The following is a 23,797-nucleotide window of genomic DNA, read 5'->3' as shown; positions in this document are numbered from 1 at the left end:
GGTAAACACACATCTATTTCCAGAGCTATGTCATCTCTATCTTGTACATCCTGCAGCTGTATAATTTGTTCTCCATGCCTTGCAAATTTAAACAGTCATCATATCTATTTCATCCTTGGAAGACTCTCAAATGACCTTATTTCTGATTCTCCTACTGGATGCCCATGTTTTTTATTTGCTGTGACGTACAGAATCTCCATACAAACCTCTGTAACTCAGCTTCGCCAAGTGCAACAGCGAGGAGTCTTGTTCTTCTCGGTCTCCACTGACTTACTGCCCTGCCTGTACCTCTGCCCCCCCACCCCTGCTGGTGCCACCAGGGCCTTTGTTGTTCTCCTGACTCTATAATAGGCTCCGGCTGTTGACTTTCTGCCTGGGTGGGAGCTGTGCCAAGCAGAAAGGCAGGGACAGGATAGGTTGAGGAGGAAGGTACAAACCTAATGGATGGTGACATTTCGGGTGGGACGGTGATAATTTAAGCAAACATGGGAGAGTGATGCCAAAGACCAAAGGGGGTAAGAACCAGCAGAGCATCCCAGCAGCTGTCTTTCCAAGATCCTATGAACCCCATTCTCTGTAGTGCCACCTTCAGGCAGATTAGCACAGAAAGCTCACGGCAAACAAACACACCTCTCTGTGAGTGCTCTGGTGACCTGCTCGCACATGCGCAGCGCCTCCTGGAGGCCCACGGAAATCCTGCAGTCTTCTTCTACATGGAACATGCCGTTCTCTCCCGCTTTGTCCAGAATGTCATCAGACTCTGGGTTGCCTGTCGCTAAGGCCTCCCATTCTGTCCTCTCCCTCTGCAACAGGAGGTCTGCCTCTTCAAGGCCCTGGAGGCAGAGGGTGACAGAAGGCAGGTCAGAGAAGATGCTGTCTCTCCGCGCAAGAGCACTGTAGGGAGTCACTGGTCGTTTGCGCCAAATAATACAGTCTTTACTGATATTTGTAACTGTACATTAATTATAAGCAAAGATTTACTTTCTAAATATCTACATTTAAAGCATAACTGCACAGGTAAGCAGACTGAGCAAGGCATTATGGTAGAAAAAACAATGATAATGCAAATAGAATTCTAATTTCAATCAGTAATTACAAAAGAAATTCATAATGACACTGTTGATTTAATTACAATGATTATAATGATTAATTTACACTTTGGATAGGTTATAACACAAAACATGTAATGCAATAATACAAGCTTGCTGAAGAAATGGGTTTTTCACTTTTAAAATTAGAAGCATTTTATGAGGAAGTAACATCTGATAGCTTAATCTGCAAAAGGACAAGATAAAGGTATAAACCTGATCCAAGAAGTTAGAACTGTTACAGATACCAATATTAGAAATTTCTGTGCTGATGTCATATGTCAAGGATAAGTAGAGAGGGACATACAGTAAGGGAATATAGGGGAAGTAAGATGGAGAAAGTAACTGGAAACAGCTTGTCGAGATGAGGTAGTGAAACCATGAGAACAACCGGCTTCTATAGGTTGACTCGGCCTTGGACCTCTATAAGCAGAAGTAGCTGGTGTCTGCAGATATCTGACCCCTCCCTGAACTGACTGTAAACTGTCGTGTTTTGGCTATAAAAGGTGTATGCACTTGTTGTTCGGGGAGCAGATCACGAGACGCATGAAATACTGATGAGTGTCTGCTCCCCTGAAGCTTTACGGTAATAAAGTTTTGTCAGACTCTTAAACAAATCGACTTATTTGAAATTTCTACCACAGTATTACCCATACAATGTCTTCAATTAAAACCCAGTTCATTCAGGAAAACTCACAAACACACAAAGATACCCTACTCATTTCCTTGGATACAAGATCAAAATGTTATGACATACCTCAGTTAAAGGAGAAGTTCCTTGCTAGTGTTTTATTGATCTACAATCTGAATTTCTGGCTGAAGGTAAATTAAGAACAGCAACAAGTGTATCGTAAATAATAAAAAATCAATTTACATGCTACATGCTCAGTGAAAATTACTTATAGAACTTGCTTCTGTGCAAAAACACATAAAACAATTAGGCATCTGTATTCAAATGCCAGGCACGATCATTCTATAGTGTATAATCCTTTCGTTCGGTCAATTTTCCAAAGATCTGCAAAATCACTGGTTAGCTTCTGCCCACACATATCCACAAGTGTTGATCTATATCTGTTTATTGACATGCAAGTATAAACTCTTAGCATTTACAGTTTTACTGTTTTTGTGGCAACATAATTTAGCAAAGCTCTTGAAACATACTTCATGGTCAAAGGTACTGCGAAAATTTGGTATGCATATCAAAATATTTTGGACAATTTTATGCTTCCAACTTTATGGGAACAGCCTGGGGAAGCTCCTTTTCTGTTGCAGCATGACAGTGCCCCAGTGCAAAAGCAAGATCTATAAAGACATGGTTGGGTGAGTTTGGTGAGGAAGAACTTCACTGGCCCGCACAGAGCCCTGACCTCAACCCCACTGAATACCTTTGGGATGAACTAGAATGGAGATTGTGAGCCAGACTGATGTCCAACACCAGTGCTTGACCTCACGAATGTTCTTCTGGATGAATGGGCAAACATTCCCACAGACACACTTAAAAATTTTGTTGATAGCATTCCTAGACGTGCTGCAAAAGGGGGACCAACTCCATATTGATGCCTACAGATGTCATGAAAGTTCCTGTAGGTGTAATGGCCAGGTGTCCTAATACTATTGTTCATATAGTGTGTGTGTGGGGGTTTGCATAGATCACATTTGGGGACCAAAATGTCCCCAAATTGCAGTAAATTCTAACTTCCTTACTTTGGTTGACACTTTTCAGATCCCCAATTGGATAACCTCAATATTATAAAAACTGGTGACTGCACTCAAAAAAGTAAAAAATACAAAAATCTTGTATTTTGTTTAGTTAGTTATGGCCAAGGTTAGGGCTGGGTTGGGGTTAAGATTGTCATGACTGGGACTATAGTTTTTCCTATCTAAATGAACGGAAGGAAAGCCAATAGGTAAGCCAACGTGTGTGTGTGCAAGCTTCTCACCTGCCGGTGGTTGCGAATACTCTGGGCCACTTCGGGTGCTCCCAGGGCCCCAGTGGGACGCATCTCCTCCACCAGGTGGCCCTGCAGCTTGAGAATGGCCCCATATGTCTCTAAAGCCCTTGTCCTTTTCTCTGCCCGCTGGAAGTGGACGACAGCTGCCTGCACTGCCAGGTCCTCCTCCTGGACCTGTAACTCCTCCTCCCGCTCCAGACGCATCTCCTCCAGCACCTGGAGGTGGGAAAGAGGGGAACAATAACTGCAATCGTATGGGGAGTTCAACTCAGTGTGAACGCCTTTAATTTGGAATTGTGACCCATAAGGCTTTGGGGGGCCCAGCACTCGGGAATCTACTTCAGTCCAACATAACCCTTTGACGTGATGTCACAGATCAGGACCTGAAATCTCCAAAGCCAGCTTCAGTATGGCTACAGATTTCCCTGGTGCTTGTGGTTGGAGGAGCGTTAAGCTCTAACAAACATAATTAGCAGTCTGTTTATAGTTGTTTCCCACCCTCTTCCATGCCTGCATTGCATGTGAAATAATCCCTGGCTGATAATTTTCTTCATTTTTTTGTTTTGTTTTTCTTTTTCGGGGAGGGAGGAACAGCCTGAAGTCTCCGGAGCATGATCAAACGTCCCTGAGGCGCTCAAGGGCATCCTGGCCAGGAAAAAGGCCTGGCCAACAGGCAGTGGATAAGGGGTGCCCTGGGGATGTGCAACAGAGGGCAGGGCAGCCCCTCGTTTACGGCCCACACTGATCCAGGATGGCACACAGCTGCCAGCTTGCTGGCATGGCTGAGAGAGGCAATCGATCCCAGCTAGATTCCCCAACTGATTCACCAGCCAGGCAGCTGAACACAGAAAACAGGCTTTTCGGTCTCACCGGCCCTTCTGCTGTCTTACTTTACAAAGTGTGCTATATACAAGCACTTATTTCACGAGTGATTGTTTTAACAAGCAGATTTTACCTGTCGTGTGAGTTCTGCACTGAATTTTGCACAGCTCATTAAGCCACGCTCTCTACAATCTACGTTTGGCCTGACAAAATCTGTTATTGGGACATGGGACAAAAACGGGGGGTGCTTCCAGTCTGCATAAACCTTTTCACATGCCAGAAACCTCTTACTCCGCAATTACAATCAGGAGGCTGGACACCCAGTGCATTTAATCTCTTAATGGAAAATACTGTGCCATAGATGATCTGCTGATTCATCAGTGTGTCAAGATGAAAAATAAATTTGATGGATAAAAAAATAGCCCTTTATTAGATACACCATTAAATTGTAGACACATAAGACACTAAGAGCTGTGCAGTTTCCAGCAAAGTTCAAAGTGTTACACCATGGTAAAGAGCAAGGAAACTTTACTGAGCAGTCAGAAGGAGAATAAGGCTGAACTTTCAGATTTGAATCTGCTACCTTAACTCCTTTCAGTGTTTTGCACCCACTCGTGATATCGGAAATGACATTATAACTTTTGTTGGTACTTTGACATGGCATAAAAAATCTCTAGGAATAATGAAGCAATCCGATTCGGAGAGATGCCGTTGAGCAGGAGTGTAACAATAACTACAGGGGCGCAATGACCTCGGACATAAGCCGTGCAAATTTAAAGCAAGCTGGCCGCCTTTGTGCAGGATTGGTTAATGGTTCAGGCACACAGGAAGCCATTACCATTAAAAGACATGACCTTGATGCATCAACTCCCAGATCGCAGACACAAGGTACGAAGATGAAACTGGAGTTCAGCGAGTGACTCAGACAAAGTACGACTCCACAGGCCAAGGCCTATGTGAGGCCCTCTACAGTACATAACACAGGTCAGTGGTTCACGAGCATGTCAATATTACCTAGCAAATTGGGCATACTTCACGCACCAGTATATCGCGAATTAGCTCTATTTTTTTTAGCTAATGGTTTTTCTCCCTGGCAGGCGAACTGTGTTACATGTGAATCATGGGAGATCTGCCCTCTGAATGTGCACAGGGACCTGATTCTAGATACTCAGAAGCTTCTCACATCTGCTGTTTTTTTGCTGGCCACTTGCTTAGTCATGTTGTTTACTAAAGACTCACGGTCCAACTGCAAGTTGTCTAATGGTGGAAGCTTTGCTTTTCATTTACACCCACTAGATTGGGCATGATTAGTTAATTAAAGAACCATAGAGCTCAATAGATGTACAAGACACAGTTTTTTCCCATGGAAATAAAGATGTTATAATCATGATAATTCAGATTGAGGCATAAACGTAATAATTCCATCCATAAAATCCATCAAAGTCATAAACCTGGAGCGGAATGCCAACAGCCTTGGACTTCTATTTCTCCACGTCCTTGTCATTTCCCATCATGTTCCTCTATTACTCAACTGCCTGACCTTCACCTGTTGTCTCTTTTTCACTCTCCCCTTTCCAGTGTGGTTTCTCCTCACCTTCTTCATGGCCGTGCTCTCCTCCTCCTCCTCCTGCTCATAGATCTGAAGTTGTGTCTCGGTCTGCTTCCTGAGTGCCAGGAGCTCTGATGGACACGTTTCCCATCTCTCCTCCACCGGCAGACCAAAAGGCTGAGTCCTTTTCTAATGTTGGGACAACATGGACAGTTGGGTTAAGAGTTTCATGGTACACCCCAGGATGAAAATTGATGGTTCACACCATGTTCATTTGCTTATTACTGGTATACACCATTGCAACCAAATAGTGAATTTCACCTGCACGTGAGCAGCCATCTCATAGTAAGACTTGGCAACTGGCACAGCCATGCGAAATCTCTTTCACTGTGTCACTGCCCAATCCGTACCCCCTGCCTGATTTGTACCCTGCACATCTGTGCCTGCATTTTCAAGCATGTGTACAATGCATTACATTTCTTGGCACTGCCCGATCTGTTCATACTTCCATTTCAAGGTAAAAAAAAATGTTTGACTCTGAAAAAAAAAGCGATTTCTTTACTTGTCATTTTAAGCATTCAATCTATTTTTAGTTTTTCATCAATCCAGCGACATAGTACTTTTGGTATTATGGAATTAATGTAAATTTAGTTCGGCAGCATTATGTTTTATTGATAATTATCTAAATATCCTGTTCCTTTTTCCCTCCTAATTTCTTTTGTTCAAACAGGAGATGTTTAATTTTTTTTTTTAAAAAAAGGGACACTTTTTGTAAAGTCACTCTTTTTTAAAAACTGTTTCAAGTTTCAGCAATGAAAAAGCATTTTTTTTAGCAAAATGACCCTTGTTTTCATTCCTTTAAGGGTCATTAAAATGGATAATGACAATAATTGTGGAATATTACATACCATGATACTGTGAAAACGTGATATTCCCCGAGATGGATATCATATCGTGAAAATCTCATACCGTTGAAAGCCTAACAGTCTGGGTGACCTGGTCGTATGGCAAACAAATACTAAACATGTCAGACGAATTATGTTTCAACACACAAAGCAATGAATGAAGGTTGTTCGACAAAACAACCTCCATTACCGAGTGTTGCATCTATGCTTCACTAATGTAATAACAGATTCAGACAATGATCAGCCTTCCTACAAAAGCCAATAAACAAATAATTCAAAACATTCATGCATTTCATAGTGAGCTCAAGGACAAGAGACAGTCACAGATCTACTAAGAGCTTTGGACTGCTGCAAAAATCCTTTCTGAACATGGGGAGTACATGGCAAGCCCCACGTAACAGATCTAAAAATAATATATTAACAAGTATAAAAGATTAAAGTAAAGCTCTAAGCAATAACTGAAATTAATCAAACATAATCATGAAATTAAAACAAGAATGTGATTCTTGTTAAAATTTCTTGCCTGCAGAAGGACGCTTCCATCTGTGTGGCTTAGCAGGCCTGCCAGCAAAGCAGGTGTCACACGCGCGAATCTCCAGGTTTGCGGGAGTTGGGGATTATGGAAATAAAGGACCACAGCTCTCTGCTGAGCTATAATATTCTGGATTACAGATTACGCTATCATTTATAACATAGTATGGCAATAATTGTGGGGTGTTTGTTAAACTATATCTTGACTTTTGCCTGTCTGGAAAAAAAGATTGTCGAGGGGTGGTTCAGCATGTCTGAAACGAGCACCGACCTCCAGGAGCTGCTCTCGCCTCCACTGGGAAAGCAGGGCCTGCAGCCGGCAGCGGGAATGGGCTCGAGGCAGCACCAGGCAGTGGTCCATCTGGGACAGGCAATTCTGGAATGCCAGCTTCAATCGGAGCAACTCCTCCTCGGACAGAGTGAGCTGGGAGGCACAGAGGGTCCTGGGAAAAAACACATCACAGGCCGGGAATGTGTGAAAGTACGGCTGCCTTTTTTCGGGAAGCTAATCAGGCCGGGTGCAGCTGCACTCACTGGAAGTATCCCCTGGCATGCAGCCGGAGCTCCCGCTGCTCATGCAGCTCCTGCTCCAGGCAGTGCTGCAGGTCATCACGGGTAGCCTGTAGGAGGCGCTGTGCTGCCTTGCCCTCACCATGCAGCCGCTCCTGGGCCTCAGCCAGGGCGGCGCCCACTGGCTCCCGCTGCGGCAGGAAGCATGTCGACCCCGGGCCCAGCAACGCGCCGGCTGCCTCAGGCAGGATGGCCTTCACCTCCACCATGGAGCTATGGATCGCCCGCATCGTCACCTGGGTCCAACATGGAACATATCCATTGTCTCCTTTGTTTCTCACTTGATCATACCCCTCTTGAATAACAGCACACGCTCTGTTTCCAGGACAAGTTTCGGAGCCTCAAAGTCAGTACGACCTGCATACCTAAGGTTCAGAGGTAAATGTTGAGCAGATGTGCCCACTGACTCCCAAAACCGCGTCTCCTTCACGTCTCTCTTCACGACCCCCATGTGACCCCCGTGCAACTGCCATGCAACACCTTGCGGATGTCAGCGGCTGCCTCCTCGTCCAGGTTGTTGATGAGCTCGCCCAGTTCCAGGCACTGCGAGGTGAGCAGGCTGTGCCAACGAAGCAGGTAAGGGGCCAGGTCAGTACCCTCTGCCCAGACCCGTCCCAGAGCTGACAGTTCCTTCTGCTTGCGCTTGTGCTCTTGCAGCTGGGGGGGCAGACATGGTACACTGATGGTACACTCAGTATGACCAATACAACCATTCCCCTCATATAAAAGCTCCAGGTATAAATATAGACATACATTATGAATCCAAATATTAAAAACTGAATACAGTATTTGCCTAAGAAAATGAAGCTGTTTACTAGCAGTTGCTACAAAATAATAAATTATGTGAATTTCAGATATTTGCATAAGAGAAGATATATTTTCATCTTAGCTTCCTGCAGGAAGTCCATCATGACAGTTTCTTTCAGATAAGTGAGAAATTGTCTAGTTACGAACAACTTCATCACTGAAAACACCGGATGTCATTTCTCTTTAAAGACAGCGCAAAACAGATGAAGTTCGCAAATATATACTGTTAAAAAAAAAATCAAACATAAAAATTCTGCAGCTGTCTTTCTAACTGGGAGCAGAGGCTGGAACTAAATTTCCCATACCAAGTATGTAGGATAGATGTACAGAGGCTGGGGGGGGGCAGTTTGCCTTATGGAGAGGGACGTGGTTAACATCCACAATCAGAGAGAGTCAGATTACTGGAGTTTGTCAAACTTATTAGTTTTGCTAGGCCATAATTTCCTGCATTATGTATAATTTGTCGAGTTCTGCTTTTTTTCACCCTCGATAAACCGGACCCTGCACCATGTCTGGCTTGAGAGCTGTGTAATTAAATCATTTGTCCACAACAGCCCCTCCCAAGTTCATCCTGCGTGTGTTGTGTTGATCTCATCCCTACCCTCTGTGCCGTAATCTTGCCATTCCCTGCTCAGTCGTTATTTCACACAGTTGTTTCTCATTGAGACCAGAGCACTTCTCACAGATCATGTTTCATTTTAACAGCTACATGCAGCTGATCACTGATCAGTTCAGCAAACTTTAAACAGGCCGAAGATCTGTTTGGTTGGATCAAAGGACCATCCAGCATATTACTCATATTATATTACGTTTGACAATCAGGGTCATCCAAGTCAGAGGATCCCTAGAATGTCTGGCGCATTTGACGCCTGACAAATGAATTTGGCCTAATGAGCGCAAAGAAACCTGAGCCCTTAGCTCCTTTTTTAATTAAGTTAATTGATGATCAAGGCGATCAAGATCTTGATTGCCTGATGGAGCCACATTTTAGGCTGGAGCAAAGATACTGAAGTTTTGCTGGGGTAACAATTAAAGGCCTAAGGCCGTCTCAGAGAGTGAAGTAAAAGTGGAAACAAGGTGTTTCTTGTTTTTAAAGCAGATGATGGGGGACATGTTCTTTCTGGGTACTGAAAGCAGCAATCGGTGTTCAATGCAGAGCTTTCACTGGGTTCATCTGGGTTCATTTTGCAATCACAACAGCATTTGGGACAGAAGCAGTTATACTGACGAATACCAAAGGCTTTAAAAGAACACCTAAATGTGAAATGGGCAGCACGTTTCATTATTCATTCAACCAAAAAAATGGAAGTATGAGCAATTAGGGCTGGGGGGGGGGGGGGGGGGGGGTAAGCCTCCACTGACATCTACACAGCTTTGCTGTATCTCTGGATTTGGCCATGAACACTCATGGCCCTTTCTCAGAACCCCTCCTTCTGGTAATTACCCCCATCATTTAAATACCTCTCAGGACAAACTACATTTTAAGATTGAGGCTGTCTGGGCAAAGACCTCATGGAAATGCTGCCTTTTCTAAGGAATCCAGCAGCATCCACTGAAAATATTATCAAGTTTGAGAATGAATGTCACACGCCTCCCCCAAATTAAAAGGAAGGTAGGAAATGGACTTACATGCAGATTAAGACCCAAATGTTTTTATTGGTTCACAAAGTAGACTTTGAACAAGATCCTACCGTAATTTTTTTTTTTATGTATTAGTGCAGAAACCAAAAATCTGGTATTATAAACTTGCGCATCTAACATCTAAACAGTGCACATCTATTCGGCTCATAATTCATTCAGCTCGGGAGGGAGACATAAATCAGGATCAATTCCAACAGGTCATGACCGTAGACAAAACGACTGTCTGGTGCAGCGTGTAGAGGGGAGGGGGGGTGGTGCAGTATAACCTCTGTAGCCACATTTAGCTACAGGTGACTGGGCTGCCAGATGATGCAACAGATTTTATTTATGTATTCCTTACGGTGGCTCCATGGTCAGGGGCTACAGTCCAAAGAGATGCAGTTAGGCTAAGTGGTGTATTGACATTGCCTTTAGTGTGTGATTGTGTGTGACTATATTCCTTGTGATGGATGCAGGCTGGACCCCAGCCCATTGCTGCTTGGGATAGACCCCCAAGATCTACTTTTCAAGTGGCCAGTGTGCCGAGATCTACCAGTTCAATGGGGAGCCATAGCTATTAATCTTTTACTCTCTAGCTATTGCCGTCATACATAGTCAACATGTGCACAGAAAATCCAGGTAATTCTCCAAATTGTAAAAGTGTAAATAAATATATTTCTCAACCTTAGCGGGATCGCTGCCACTGGGAAGATGCAGCTGGGTAAAAATTGACTGCCGTGCTGCTGACTGACTTTTCAGTTCTGGCACTTTCCGGCGACGTATGGTTGTTTTAGCAGGGAACTCGGTCTCCTAGCTTTTGTGCACCGTTTTGAAATGCCGCTCCAAACTGCCCTTCTATGGTAAAGCCATGCTCTCATTGCATATAAGACATATGAGCTCCGAAGGTGACTGTAACCACCTTGCCCACCCTACTTCATCCACCCATCAGACCCTCTTCCTTACTCTATTCAGTTTCCACTGGAAACACAGAACTGAAGGTGACGGCCACCCCCCAAATACTGCAAACATTACAGTGCCCTCCACCTTGACAGCCCCCCATTCACCTTGACTAAATTACCAGACGAATTTACAGCCATTTGCTGTGAAAAATGATAGGACATAGAAATTAATATTGTAGCTACCTTTCCTTATTTATCAGCCCCTGGTTTCTATGGCAATGGGTGTCATCAGGACACAAATTGAAATATCCAGGTTCTGGAATCAGTTCATGATGGTTTATTCTACTCCTCACAGACCTAACCCTCTGGTTCCATAATACTAACATTCAATATTCATGGTGAGCCCTCACCCGGGAAAAAAGTATTAAAGCTTCCCCCACGATCCACCGTGATTTATGTGATCACACATTTGTGGTAGGGGGGCAGCTAGCTTTGCTCCGTTTTCATTTGGAGGTCCCTGGTTCAAAAGAAGTTGAAAACCTCTGCTCTAATCCAAAGCTGAGGTCCTCTGCTGCCCCCTGCTGGTGCCCCACATTCACAATGCTCATCTTGTGTGATCTGTCTATGACGCCTCTTGGTTTGCCCAATTCTTGGTTTTTCGTGCTTTTATTTACTAAATGACACACAGAAATAATGAAGATGTAATTAAACATTTATAACCTTCCTCTGCCATATACAGAAGATTGAAGTAAAAATTTGCACATACATTTTGGAGTATCTCATTGGTTTTGAATGCTACAATTGAAGATGAATGCTGTCAATTAGACAGACATAAGAATACACCAAGCAAGCAAAAATGTCAATTTGTGATTCAATCAAACCAAGCAGAACCTACTTTGCAAGCTGAATCATCATCAACAATAAGCAGTCTAAAAATGATTACTCGACCACTGCTGTGAATAAGGTTAACTGAGAAGCAGCTTTCTGCAACACCATTTTCAATTTGTTCGGACATCATCCCTTCCTCCCTGCATCCATCACCACAGAACTTGCGGCAAATGGAAGCTTCCATTTGTTGCCGGGGGAACAAGTACAGAACGAACCAGACGGACAGACAAAAAGTTCAAGTATTCTCGTTCAAGCATTCTAGTAATGACAGAAAATAGGAATATATGGAGAGGTGTGTGTGTGTGTGTGTGTGTGTGTGTGTGTGAATATGGTTTCATGCTGATTAGGAAGCCTGAACATTTTCCTTCAGTGAGAACTAAATAAAATCACATGAGAGGAATCACAGCGAATGAGTACATAGACTTTCATAAGCACATGGAATGCTACAGAAAATAATCCATCTAAAAAAAAACCTAAAATCAGTAGTTCTTGCAGACTTAACTCACCAAAGCAAAAATGTCATTTTCATACTCAATCTCATCATCATGACCATTAATAACAATGTAAATATTGTAATAAAATACAAGATAAACAGCCTAAATAATTCGCAATACATAAAAACAGTAAGACGGACAGAACAGAAAGAAAAGGACAAGACGAGGACTGAGTGGAGATCACTAATCGGTGACTTGCGGGGGTCACTTTGAACTTCCAGTGGTACCTTTGGGACTGCTGTGTATGTTAGCAGATCTTTCCAACAAAGATCTGCAATTGCTTTTTGCATGGTGGGACCACCAGACAGGTGCTTCTGGCTCTATGGGGTTAATACAGGTTGGTGTTCCTGAGCCGTTGACCAATAACACAGCAGTAAGTTGTAGGCCCTGCGAAGTAAGCATTCCATCGGGGTACCCCTGCTTGCTCTCTGGCACAGGATCCAGCATTTTCCTCTGCGACCCACTACTCAATAAATGGCTGGAACTAGTGCTGGGTTGGTATACTGGTTCATACCGGAAACTGTTTTTTATTATCGTTATGAAATGAATATTACTTATACCGCAATACCGGTTTAAATACACAACATTCGGAAACTGGCGCAGCTGGGAACTGTTTAATGGGGGACCTTTGTCACTGCTGCACCACTAAAAGTGTACCGCGAAAGATCAGAAATGGAAGATATCGCTGACAATGGAGAAAATAATGAGACACTGGGGTTGTCAAAAAAAAAAGATTCTCAGATACTAATCCATATTAAAAATTAGTATCTGATTACATATGAGGGATTTCCCTACTTAATTTGTAGTTATTTAATTATGTTCATTTAGTCCATTAATTAGTCATTTATAGCTTTCATATTTCTTATTTTTATATTTATTTCTGTCCTTGCTCATCATGTTCTTTGCCTCTCATACAATTTACTCTCACCAAGGCCGTCTGACACAGACAGACACTGAACCGGCCGTGTGAAACATCTTTCTGTAACATCTTCATTCTGTCTTAATAAACTGCTTAAGCTTAAGGAACTTGGTTTCCACTAAAGAAATCCATCAGATACTCATTTTCACCATTATTGATACCAATAGTGCGGTTTTCGCCTCACACAGCACCACTACAGCGCAGGCGCGCGTGCACACATGCACACACTCACGCAGCTCCTCTGCTCCTCACAATAGCCGCTGCATTCGCGCTGGTTAACACACACATACCGAGTTGGAGAAACATGGCATATGCTGCAGCTGAAGGCACTTCGTAAGTGAAAAAAAAATGCAAAAGTGCCATTTGGAAGTATTTTTCAGACAAGCATGGAAAGGCTAAGGATGTCGATAAGCCTCTGTGCTAACAGTGCTACAAAGTTGTGGTGACGAAGTCAAGTAGCACGTCAAACCTGGCGAAGCATCTTAAAGACCGACATCCCGGTCTTTATGGGAAATTTCGCGAGGTCAGTAAAGCTCACGTTTCAGCAATAAAAAAAAAAAAAAAAAAAAAATACCAAAAGTTTTGTATTTTATTTGATTACTTATGGTTAAGGTTGTGATTGTTGGGATTAGGTTTTTGCCCATAGAAATTAATGGACGGTCCCCACAAAAATATGAGTACAGGTCTCTGAGTGTGTATATGTGTGTGTGTGTGTGTGTGTGTGGGAGAGAGAGACAGTGTGTGCGTGTTTGTGTGCATATATGCGTGCGTTTGTGTATGTGTGTAGTGTGGAAATAAATGGGAATGTACAGAATATATCATAATTTTCAAGTAATATTTAAGGTTTACTGAAATTCAAAAATGAAATGCTACATTCTGGAAGGAAAAAAGGAAACCATCCTCAGAACTAACTTCAATGAAATGCATTCAGTGAAATCATCTACACTGAAACACAATGGTTTGTATTCAAGGAAGAAAACCATTTGGAAAACAAATGCATAACTAAAAGCACTCTTCTGATGGCTTGCTTTGAGCAGAATGTTAAAATGCTTCATAGGAGCGGGCAGAGTGAAAAACCGGATATTTTGAGATAATTATACATACATTAGAGAAAAGTCATTTACTGCGCTGAACTGCACTGACGTGAATACTGATGTAAAATACACTGAAATTCATTCAGCATGATCAAACACAGGGCTGCCACAGCATCAGCATTCAGACTTCAGATCCTGTCTCTGGCTCTTTGCACGTGGAGTTCATATGGTCTCCCTGTGCTGTGGACGTTTCCTCCCACTGTCCAAACACACATGGTTAGGTTAACTGGCACCTATAATTTTGTGCATGTGCCCTGTGCTCGACTGGCATGCCATGTAGAGAATCCCCCCACCTAGTACCCTGTGCTGCATGGTACAGGCCCCCAGGCACCCTAAGTGTTGCTATACAGATGGATGCATATTCACATATACGGATTTTTAATGAATCTGCTTAACAATGTGATTAAACAGATCTCTAAAGTCATGTCACTGAGTAGAAGGTGGAGGACTAATGTGGGTGCAGAGAGCTGTTGGGACCCCCCCACCCGTGTTTCTGCTGACCAAAGACCTACCTTGTCAGAGATGAGGCCCCTCCTCTTCTTCACTAGCTCGCAGTGCATAGAGCTGCGCTCTTGCGTCAGAACCTCATCCAGGCCCTGTTTCACCAGCAGAAGTTCCTTCTTGGCCTTTTCCAGAAGCTGCTCCAACTGCTCCTCAGCCACACAGGCCTTTCTGGGGGGGGGGGGGGGGGGGCAGACGGGTGGAGATAGGGTCAGCCATGATGATTTAGAGCTAGGTTCAGCTCCACACAGGGTTACCGATCTTAGTAATGTGCCACACTGAGGCTGCTTCTGACTACAGTGTTTGTAGGTAGAAGAAAAGATGCTTTCATTTGCATTTTGTACAAATAAGGGTAAGTACAAATTCCTTGATTTTTATGTGGATATCCTGATTTTCTGGAGTTCATTGTACTCCTGGGTTAACGGAGAGTGGGGGTGGGGGGATTAATTTCATCAACCAGTCACATTCTTCATCATACGACATCACCATATTGGTCCGTTTTGTCTCATATTCAAACTCAAGATCTCCAGCCAACGAGCTGGGTGTGATTTGTGGCTCAGCAACCTACGAAGTCTCTGTGCCTGTGATCGGAAAGGCACCATTTCAAACTTGGCCTCAAGCAGAATAACCACATGGCTGTGGGCCCTTGCGCCAGGCCCCTTAATCATGGTTTATTATTGTTTTCATCATCATCATCATCATCATCATGAAATATAGATACGCCTTTACGTCGCTCTGCATAGCCTTTGCAAGTAAGCGCGTTCCTATGTTTTGCATCGTAACAAAAGGCTTACACAATAAAAAGGGTACTTTACAAATCTGTGCACCTTGTCGCTTAACAGAAAGCACTGCTTTTAATTAGTGCCATGATGTCATACAACAAAGACTGATTTTCCACGCAGCCCTTCCCGCTCTCCATGTGACACACATACGCAGGTGAGAGTACAGTTTGGGGTCAGACAGCCGGGCCAGCCATTTATCTGGAACCCCGGGGCAGACTTTGGAATTATGGGCCTTGTTCAAAGACCTTACAGCAATACGATTTCTCTGCTGGCCGCAGAATCCATATGGGAATCATGGGTTAGCAACAGCAGTGTTACCGCTTTCAAGCTCCACTTGAGATAATGAGACAGTGAACAGAGATGGTGGTCAAGCTGTTACCCCGAAAAGGTTGTTTTACTGTTTGTGTTTCCAGGCAGGTAAGCTGCAGCAGAAGGAGGAATTCTGAGGGAAGTTTTATTTCTCATCTATATTGCACTGTCCTGCAAAGCATGGGAGCTTTGCTACTCAGCAGGGGCTGGACTGACTGGGCCACCACACAGCTTGACCCGAATACAAAAACCATCCGTCCCTCCATTCTCTGTAGCTGCTTATCTTATTCAGGGTCGCGAGGGGTCTAGAGCCTATCTTGGAGGATACAGGCACAAGGCAAGGAGCAACACAGGATGGGGCAATAAACCAATGAACCAATAAAGTGAAATAAACAGATAAAGTGAAACAAACTTGACTGGGCAGACAGTTATTTTCCTATGGATGACAGCATGATCTGAAGTTGGAGCAGCTGCGATATGGCTCGTTAGTAAACATTCCATGCTTCTCTCGCAGAATGATTTTCTAAGGTTGATAGAGTACATCTGCTATTGCTATTGAACTACTCCAAACATGCTTGTCTTAACAGAATCCCTGTATTCATATGAAAAGAACAGAAAATAACTAAGTGCAGACCAATGATCTATAGCAATCATTGAACTTCAAAAGTGTGTGAATATTTAATCCCCAGACAGCAGGGAGATGCCCTGTCGAAGCCTTCAGTTGTCCACCATCTTCCACACATTGGAGTCATGATGTCGCCTTTCATTAAGTAGTCTGGCGGGAGCAACCAGTACAGGACACCTGCTTTCTGAGCCACACGGATAATGAAACAGGTCAGCCTTGGAGTCCAACGTAGTATAAAAACGTGGAAGCTTTGGGTTACACTGCATCCAAATTTATCCCAAAATTAACACAACAGGGAGAAGCCCACAGTTTGAGAATATTAAGAATATGGAGCAGGTGAGACTTGAAGTGAACAGCTTAGTGCCATTTTATAAATCTCTGTTATTTAAAATGCGATCATATTCTCAAGAAGTATGCAGATGGTTTACTCAACACAATGATCTTTGTAGAGCTAAGCTGAAGGGAGATGTGTCACTTGTATCTCTGTCTTGAAACTTAATGAAGGTTTTTCCATAACGCAGGGATGGCTGTCAATATCTAGACTTTTTACACTTGTAGAAAATAAATCTAATTCTGGGTAAGTCACACCCTTTCAGCTTGACTATAAAAATAGTTACACATGTATGTTCAAGATTATATGTCCATAAGCACTGATGTCTAGCAGCTACTAAAACAAACGCAATAAAATGGTGAAAACGTTAGATTAGAAAACATGAAATTTCAAAACAACATTTTTACACTTTACACTATATGTAAATATCATTCTAATCCTGACACGCTGCAGTGCTGTACATTTCTTAAAACCACAACTTCACAGCACAGGCAAATTGTCTCAAATGAATTTCGCAGTAAGAATAGATGTGTTTGTACTATAAGGACAAAGGACTATTGGACACTCGTTCAATCAAACATGCTGAGAACATGAGGAACCTTGGGGAGACTGACTATGACTCGAAACAGACCAGGTCACTCACTTCCTCAGTTCCCGGAACCAGCTCTCCATCTGGGCTGACGTCTTGGCAAACACCTCGCACATTAGACTCTTCAGACTCTGGAGGCTGTGCACAAGGAACTGTCTCTGGGCGTGGCGCTCCCCGAGGACGCTCCTCTGATTGGCCAGGAATACATCTAGCACTTCCTCCAGCTGATCCTGAAGGACAGTGACCACACCATCCAACTCGATTTCAAGTTCAAGGCTGTGTGTCAGCATGAAGCGACGCCATACAAAATGATTTGCACCAATAAAAGGAGATATTTAAAAAGCATCATACGATGCATCGGCATCTCTGGTAATCCCTGTTCACAAGCAGGTGCAGCAACTAAGGTTACATTTGCAAAATGTAACATTTAATAAAACGAATTGATAAATTAATTTTCATTCATTTAACTGATTTTAATTGATTGTGTTATTATTAGAGTATCTCGATGTCCATATCAAACAATCTCAGGCAGTCTAGCCTTCACACGCAATAAAAGCAGATGCCATTCACATGGAGAAGAATCGATGCATGACTCAGAGGCCATTTTAGCACTAAGTGATACAGAAAGAAAATCTGTAGCCATAAACGTCACACAAAGAGCATTATAGAGCCATAACACTACAGAAGCTCCTGTCGGAGCACCAGGCAGACAAATAGTGAGTGTATGCTCACTGTAGTTACCGAAACATTATTTAAATTGTTTTTAGCTTTGCTATGTTGCTGACTGTTCAAAGGTTTTCTTTGTGAATCAAGTTGCAGAAACAGAGGACTGCATGTCCAACTGAGAAACAGGCTTGTGCTTAGCTCTAGCAAGAGCGATCTCAGGGCATCATCCCACCTGGCAGGTGAAGTAGGTGTGCAGAAGACCATTGGCCACACCCCTGTCCATCTCCCCCATCCGGGTGGCCTCCTCCAGCTCCTCAGAGAAGATCTTGTGCAGCTCGGCCCGTCGTTGCACCACGGCCTGCCTCTGAACGCGGGCCGAGGCCTCCTCGTGACGGGCCAGCAGACCCCTCCTGAGCCGGTCCTGGTCCAGCTCATGCAGCTTGTCCAGCAGCATGCTGCATTCCAGGGCCAGCTGTGGACCAAAGAGCAGGAAAATGAGGAAACAAACCACACGACAAGCAGACCAGCCACCTACAGCCTGCAAGGAGCAGGAGAGGCCAAAATGCCAAAATGAGAACATGTACTCTCAGTCTGTAAAGAGGGGGCGGCAGCCCCAGCAAGAAAAGCCCAGCATGAGGTACATGCAGCTCTTAGCTAGTAATTCATCTAGAGGACAAACAGCCTGGCAACAAAGTGCCAAGGGGACAGATGGGCAGCGCAGAGCCTGATTACAGAGGACAGCAGACAAGCACCCTGCAAAATGTAGTCTAAGGGCTGCCAGTTCAGTAAGAGTCAGGTCTCATGGGTAACTCACAACAGGTTCAGTGGCTTTAAGTGCAATGAAGAGATTTTACCAATTGCAACAAAACTCCCAAATTACTAAACCACCACTTTAATCAGGACCATCAAATTAGCCCATAAACTGTGGAACTGTTCATACTGACTCTTACATCAGTATTTACTGGACATAAATAATCATCATTAATTATGAGATGAATGGATACATTCAGTTTCTCACCATGTCTGTTGATGACAGAATTTTATGTAATAAAAGACATGACAATTAACAGCTCAGTCCCACCGCACCTGTGAGACTCAGATACCATCTATAAACTTGTCTGCTCTCCAGTGCTTCCCGGATGGCAGAAATTCCACTGATTTCTGCATTTCCACTCCATCAAGAACAGGTGCCGACCATTATTGTAGTCACTTAGGTTCTTCAAAAAGAACCAGCTTGGAAAAAAATCGATTACAACTGGTTGGGGAGCTGTTAATATAAATTGTTATATTGCTACCTATGAAAGTAACAGATCATTTAATCGCTTAGAGATGTGCTTCAGGCAGGATGCATAAAGGAACCGCTTGACATGGGAACCAAATTCTCCAGTTAATAGTTGGGAAAACGACATAGTGACATTTACAGGCATGTAGATCCAGATGTATGTAAAAAATCCCCGAGATCCACTTCTCTGCAGCACTTCAAGATTTACAAATATTTTGAAAGTAAATTTACAATCATCTCACTCATCTTTTAATTTATTTGTGTTCTTCAGTACATATTACCAGTGTATATTTTTTGCTGTCAGGTGACAGTTGAATGCGGGGGGGGTGGTGGTGGTTTAAATCTAACATGTAAAACTTGACATATGTAAGGGTTTGGGGAACCGATTAGTTACATCAGTCGATGTCCATGCTGACTTTGAGCCACCCCATGAAAACCGGCTTTTTGTGTGTTGCATTGTTACATTATTCCCACATTTTCCTTTACTGCTAGACCTCTACCTATTACACTATCTGTTCCCTTGTTCACTCACCCCATGTAAGCCTACAGTGCATGTCCTTCTGACTTAGGGTAGTAAAATCTTCCATTGCACTGAAGTGATTAATGATAACAAATTTCTCTTCCATTAAAATGTACAGTCATCCAGAGCCAACATCACTTCTGAAGCAGAAACTGCCCGACAGGCGTTTCCATTAAGGTTCTCTTCCCTAGGGAGAGACGATACGGCGCGGAGTCTCCACGGCAACGGCTCCAGTCTCTGGGCCCGGTCACGACAGCTGACCGGCCGCTCCGGTCTCCTCATGGCCCCTGTCCCCTGCAGCCATCGCATAGCGGCTGTCACACGAACAAAGCGGCTGGGGGCTTGGGGCCAAGGCTATTTTTATCAAGCGTGGCTGGCGTTTAGGGAACACTCACAGAATACCGATGCGGGGGGACTGGGCACGGCTCAGACTGCTGCCCGGTCGCGACACGGACTTAAAGGGTTTAAACCATTTCTAGAAAAAAGGAAATTGAAAAATTAATTAAAATGATGGATAACCAGCATCCCATTGTCACGATTCGTTAATTTCAAAATACCATGTGACCCCCAGTACAGGCAAACGCAGTTCTTCGCTGTAGAATCCCTCTACAGCACCTGTGACACATTCCAGAATCCCTCTGACTGATGGCCACGTTTCCCGAGACCGGACACCATGAGTAACGTTCACCGCTGGGCCGCTACGCGCCGCATTAAAAGCTGCCCTTTGTGAGTGACTGTGCGCAACCCCAAGATTTTTAATTAACAGGCATCGGGGCTGAGCCTCCAAACAAACACTGTCAATTAGATTGGCACTGAGAGATAACGAGCAGCCTGGAAGGTGGCAGCTCGCCTAGGTGTCTCAGACAGTCACCGATGGGACGCCCAGGAACGTCCACCTTCCAGTCCCCAATTAAGATGTGACATCACCAGGGGGCCCTATGCATCACTGCGTCAGGTACTGATATGGCTGATGTGTGTATGGAGAACCGTGCCAGGTATCTGTCTCCTCTATTTCAAATGCAAAATAGTGTTTACATTCACAGAATTTAAATTTTAAAATAATTGGTTAAATTCTTAGCCTGAAGTATGCTGGTTCAAGTCCTGAGGACATCCTACAACAACATCTCAATACGAGGCAATTAACTACAAATATCCAGCAATATAACTGGATTATTAAAACTACTGGGGTAAAAGCAAGAACTATGCAGTTATAATGTAAGATGTACTTTGTTATTGCTGTACACCACAGAGCATAAGTACATACCACTCACATTAGCAAACCTCCACTGTGGAGGGCTTGTGTCAAACAGCTGGCAGGGTCACAGGGCTCATGCGAGACTGTGATTCTAAACGCTAAAGATTTCGGAAGTGAGACTACAGGTGGTCGCATGGTCATATGTTTGCAAACGGAAGGTTGCCAATTCAGATCCCGAGAGGGCCTCCACTGCTTAACCTTTGAGCTAAATACCCACGATGCCCTAGCATTTATAAAATGGTCAAGTAGGTGAGGTGAGCCCTGGACTGCAGGAAGCTATGGGGAAGAGGTGGGGACACGTCACCTGCCGTGGAGCCTGCTGTAAGAGGCGCTCAGCTAGGGCCTTCTGGGCGGCCTGCCTCCGGTGCTCAGCCTCCATCTCCTCGCGCGTCTCCAGGCCGCACTGGGCCGCCAGCGCCGCCACTCGTGCCACGTGCTCCTCCTTCAGCTTGCCCTCCATGCCCATCAGCTGCCCGTGCAGCACGCCCAGTAGCCGGCCCTCGGCCTGGGCAGACAGCTGTCCCTGCAGGCGGGGGCCTCGCAGCAACGCCGCTGCCAGGTCTTTGTGGATCTGCACTCGGCTGCTCTCCAGGCCGGCCGCCGCTCGCAGCAGATCAGACATGTGCAAACTGTGGGGTGAACACAAGGGGGAGTCAGGTGGGGAAGAAAGGGTGCATGTAGCTACACCGGCTACCCTGCAATACACAATGCACAACATGCACGCGACCCACACAAGTATCAAACGGATAGCTGCAAAAATAAAGTTAAACAGAATCGGAAAAAGGCTATATACACTCAGATATTCAGGTGCAGACTCCCAGCTGCTCAGTGAAACACACCCAGACATTCAGCAGCTGAATGGCCCAAACATCAGTTCAAAAACACAACTAGCTTTAATGCTCAAACAATGCTTTTACACAACAAAACGTGGTGGTAGATTTTTATAGGTCTAAAAAAAGGAAAGATAAACAAACAAACAAATGAAAGCCCTCAAAGTTTGTTGCAGCCCATTATGTGCGATTGAAACACAGTGACCCCTGCAGGCAGACACTGGCAGCTCACCTTGAGTCTCATTTCCACTTTGACACCAAGCTCACAAAAGTGTGTCCTTTAGAGTTATCCAGCTCCATGGGGTTAAGAGAGCTCCAGCCCCTCAGATCCACAAACAAACAAACACAATCCCAGAGCCTTGAACAAACCCACTGCATTTCAGCCTGGCAGCAGGGGGGGGGGGTGCAATACTACACATCAGAATGGCTGAGCCAAAAGTAGCTGCATGAGTCCTCATTTGCATCCACGGCAACCGCAGCATACAGCACCATGCTCCTACCAGGCTGTCACAGAACAAAAGCCCAATCGGCTGCGTGACTTAGTACCATGTTGGAGGGCGTCCTGGGTCAGTCTGAACAGGCAGAACTGAGCCCATTTATAACCGGTGAGTCACATGGAAAATCTGTTCAAAAATAAGCACAGGAAAATGTGGATGAAAAGCATGAGCACTGGAATAAAAAGTGACCACTGGGTGGAAGGCATCAGGGGGGCGTGTGGCTGAGAGGCAGGCCATCACTCTCTACCCACCCCACCCCCAACCTTAGCTACACCTCATCCAAAAGTCAATCTCACCGCTACACCTCGTTGACCTCTCTGTTTCCTCCCACCCTTCACAGCTCCTCCATCGGGCTCCATGCAAACGCAAATGTCAACAGAAAAGGCCTCTCCATTCAGCAGGATTCGTTCAGGACCATCTCCAACTTGAGGCAGCAGAGTTAACATTACTACAAAGACTCGCCAGCTGATTACCCCAGGTGTCCTACTTCCTGCTCTCTACGCCTGGGCCAATAGCTAATGCTGGCAGAAGCTAAACCTCACCACACTCCCGCATGTCTGCCTGACCTCCGCTGGCAAAGAACAGTCAGCCATGATGTCACCTCCCTAATTATTCATTATTGGTTTCCAAGCAATTTCCCTGGGGCCTGAATAGCCTAAATCTGAGAATCAAACAGAAAAAAAATCAGCTTTGAATCTTTGCGTTTTGATGCGTTCTCCTGGGCCGCGGATCCCCATCCGCAACACTCACCCAGCAGAAACCATCCGGTTTTACTTAAATCATCTACCTATAGTTTTGGTTTTACAGGTTCCAATGTAATTACTTTAACCTGGCATCATAAAAGTCAAATGCAATGCTTGAAACTATCCACATGGCGTGATTTGTGATGTACTTTTCTTGTCGAATATCATCCTTCTCTTGCATCATAGGCGAAATTAAAATGCACTCCACATGGTCCAGTTAGTCAGAAGGCAGGAAGAAAAACAATCCTTGAAATGTTACCCTTATGGGGGGGGGGGGGGGTGACTAAAGCTCGTAACCTCCAAGAGCAGGTAGGGCAATACCAATGCATGTCTGACTCCCTATCATTATGCTTTTGGTGAATAAAATGAGAAAGAGAGAGGGAGAGAGAGGAAGAGAGAGCAGGAATATTACAAAGGAAAGAACTGCGATCCTCTCTTATCTACATCTTCACATCTACATCTTTGTCATTCTAATTGATTAGTTTGTTTTTTCCTGCCAGGGAAACTCATTTCGGACTGAATTTGAATGTGGATGGGGAAAGGAGGGAGGGGGGAGGGACAAAGAGAGGGGGCATGAGCGAAGGAGAGTGAGAGTGGAAAACATTTTACTGCCTAGGGAGAGCGAGCTGTGGACCCTTTCTAAAGAATAAAAGAGAGAAGGATGACATCTCACGGCCATTCATCTCGAGCCTCTGAAGGCGATCTGCTGCCTGTTGAGACATGGATGAA

The 23,797-nt window shown here is 44.4% G+C and overlaps 1 protein-coding gene across 3 annotated transcripts in view; it reads right to left on the bottom strand.

Annotated features, from left to right (window-relative positions):
• LOC125705280 (limbin-like) overlaps nucleotides 1-23,797 on the bottom strand; it is a 50,050-nt gene that overhangs the window by 11,736 nt on the left and 14,517 nt on the right. For all 3 annotated transcript variants that reach the window (XM_048971753.1, XM_048971751.1, XM_048971752.1), the window contains 10 exons: nucleotides 21,303-21,627; nucleotides 18,174-18,413; nucleotides 17,330-17,505; nucleotides 14,651-14,810; nucleotides 7,898-8,074; nucleotides 7,382-7,653; nucleotides 7,119-7,290; nucleotides 5,457-5,600; nucleotides 3,029-3,256; nucleotides 631-833 (listed from right to left, as the gene is read on the bottom strand). In XM_048971753.1, coding sequence (XP_048827710.1) covers nucleotides 631-833; nucleotides 3,029-3,256; nucleotides 5,457-5,600; nucleotides 7,119-7,290; nucleotides 7,382-7,653; nucleotides 7,898-8,074; nucleotides 14,651-14,810; nucleotides 17,330-17,505; nucleotides 18,174-18,413; nucleotides 21,303-21,627 — 2,097 coding nt within the window. The remainder of the gene's footprint in view (nucleotides 1-630; nucleotides 834-3,028; nucleotides 3,257-5,456; nucleotides 5,601-7,118; nucleotides 7,291-7,381; nucleotides 7,654-7,897; nucleotides 8,075-14,650; nucleotides 14,811-17,329; nucleotides 17,506-18,173; nucleotides 18,414-21,302; nucleotides 21,628-23,797) is intronic.

Source organism: Brienomyrus brachyistius, chromosome 12, assembly GCF_023856365.1.
Source record: "Brienomyrus brachyistius isolate T26 chromosome 12, BBRACH_0.4, whole genome shotgun sequence".
NCBI classification, from domain to species: Eukaryota; Metazoa; Chordata; class Actinopteri; order Osteoglossiformes; family Mormyridae; genus Brienomyrus; species Brienomyrus brachyistius.
This window is presented reverse-complemented; position numbering and strand designations above follow the sequence as displayed.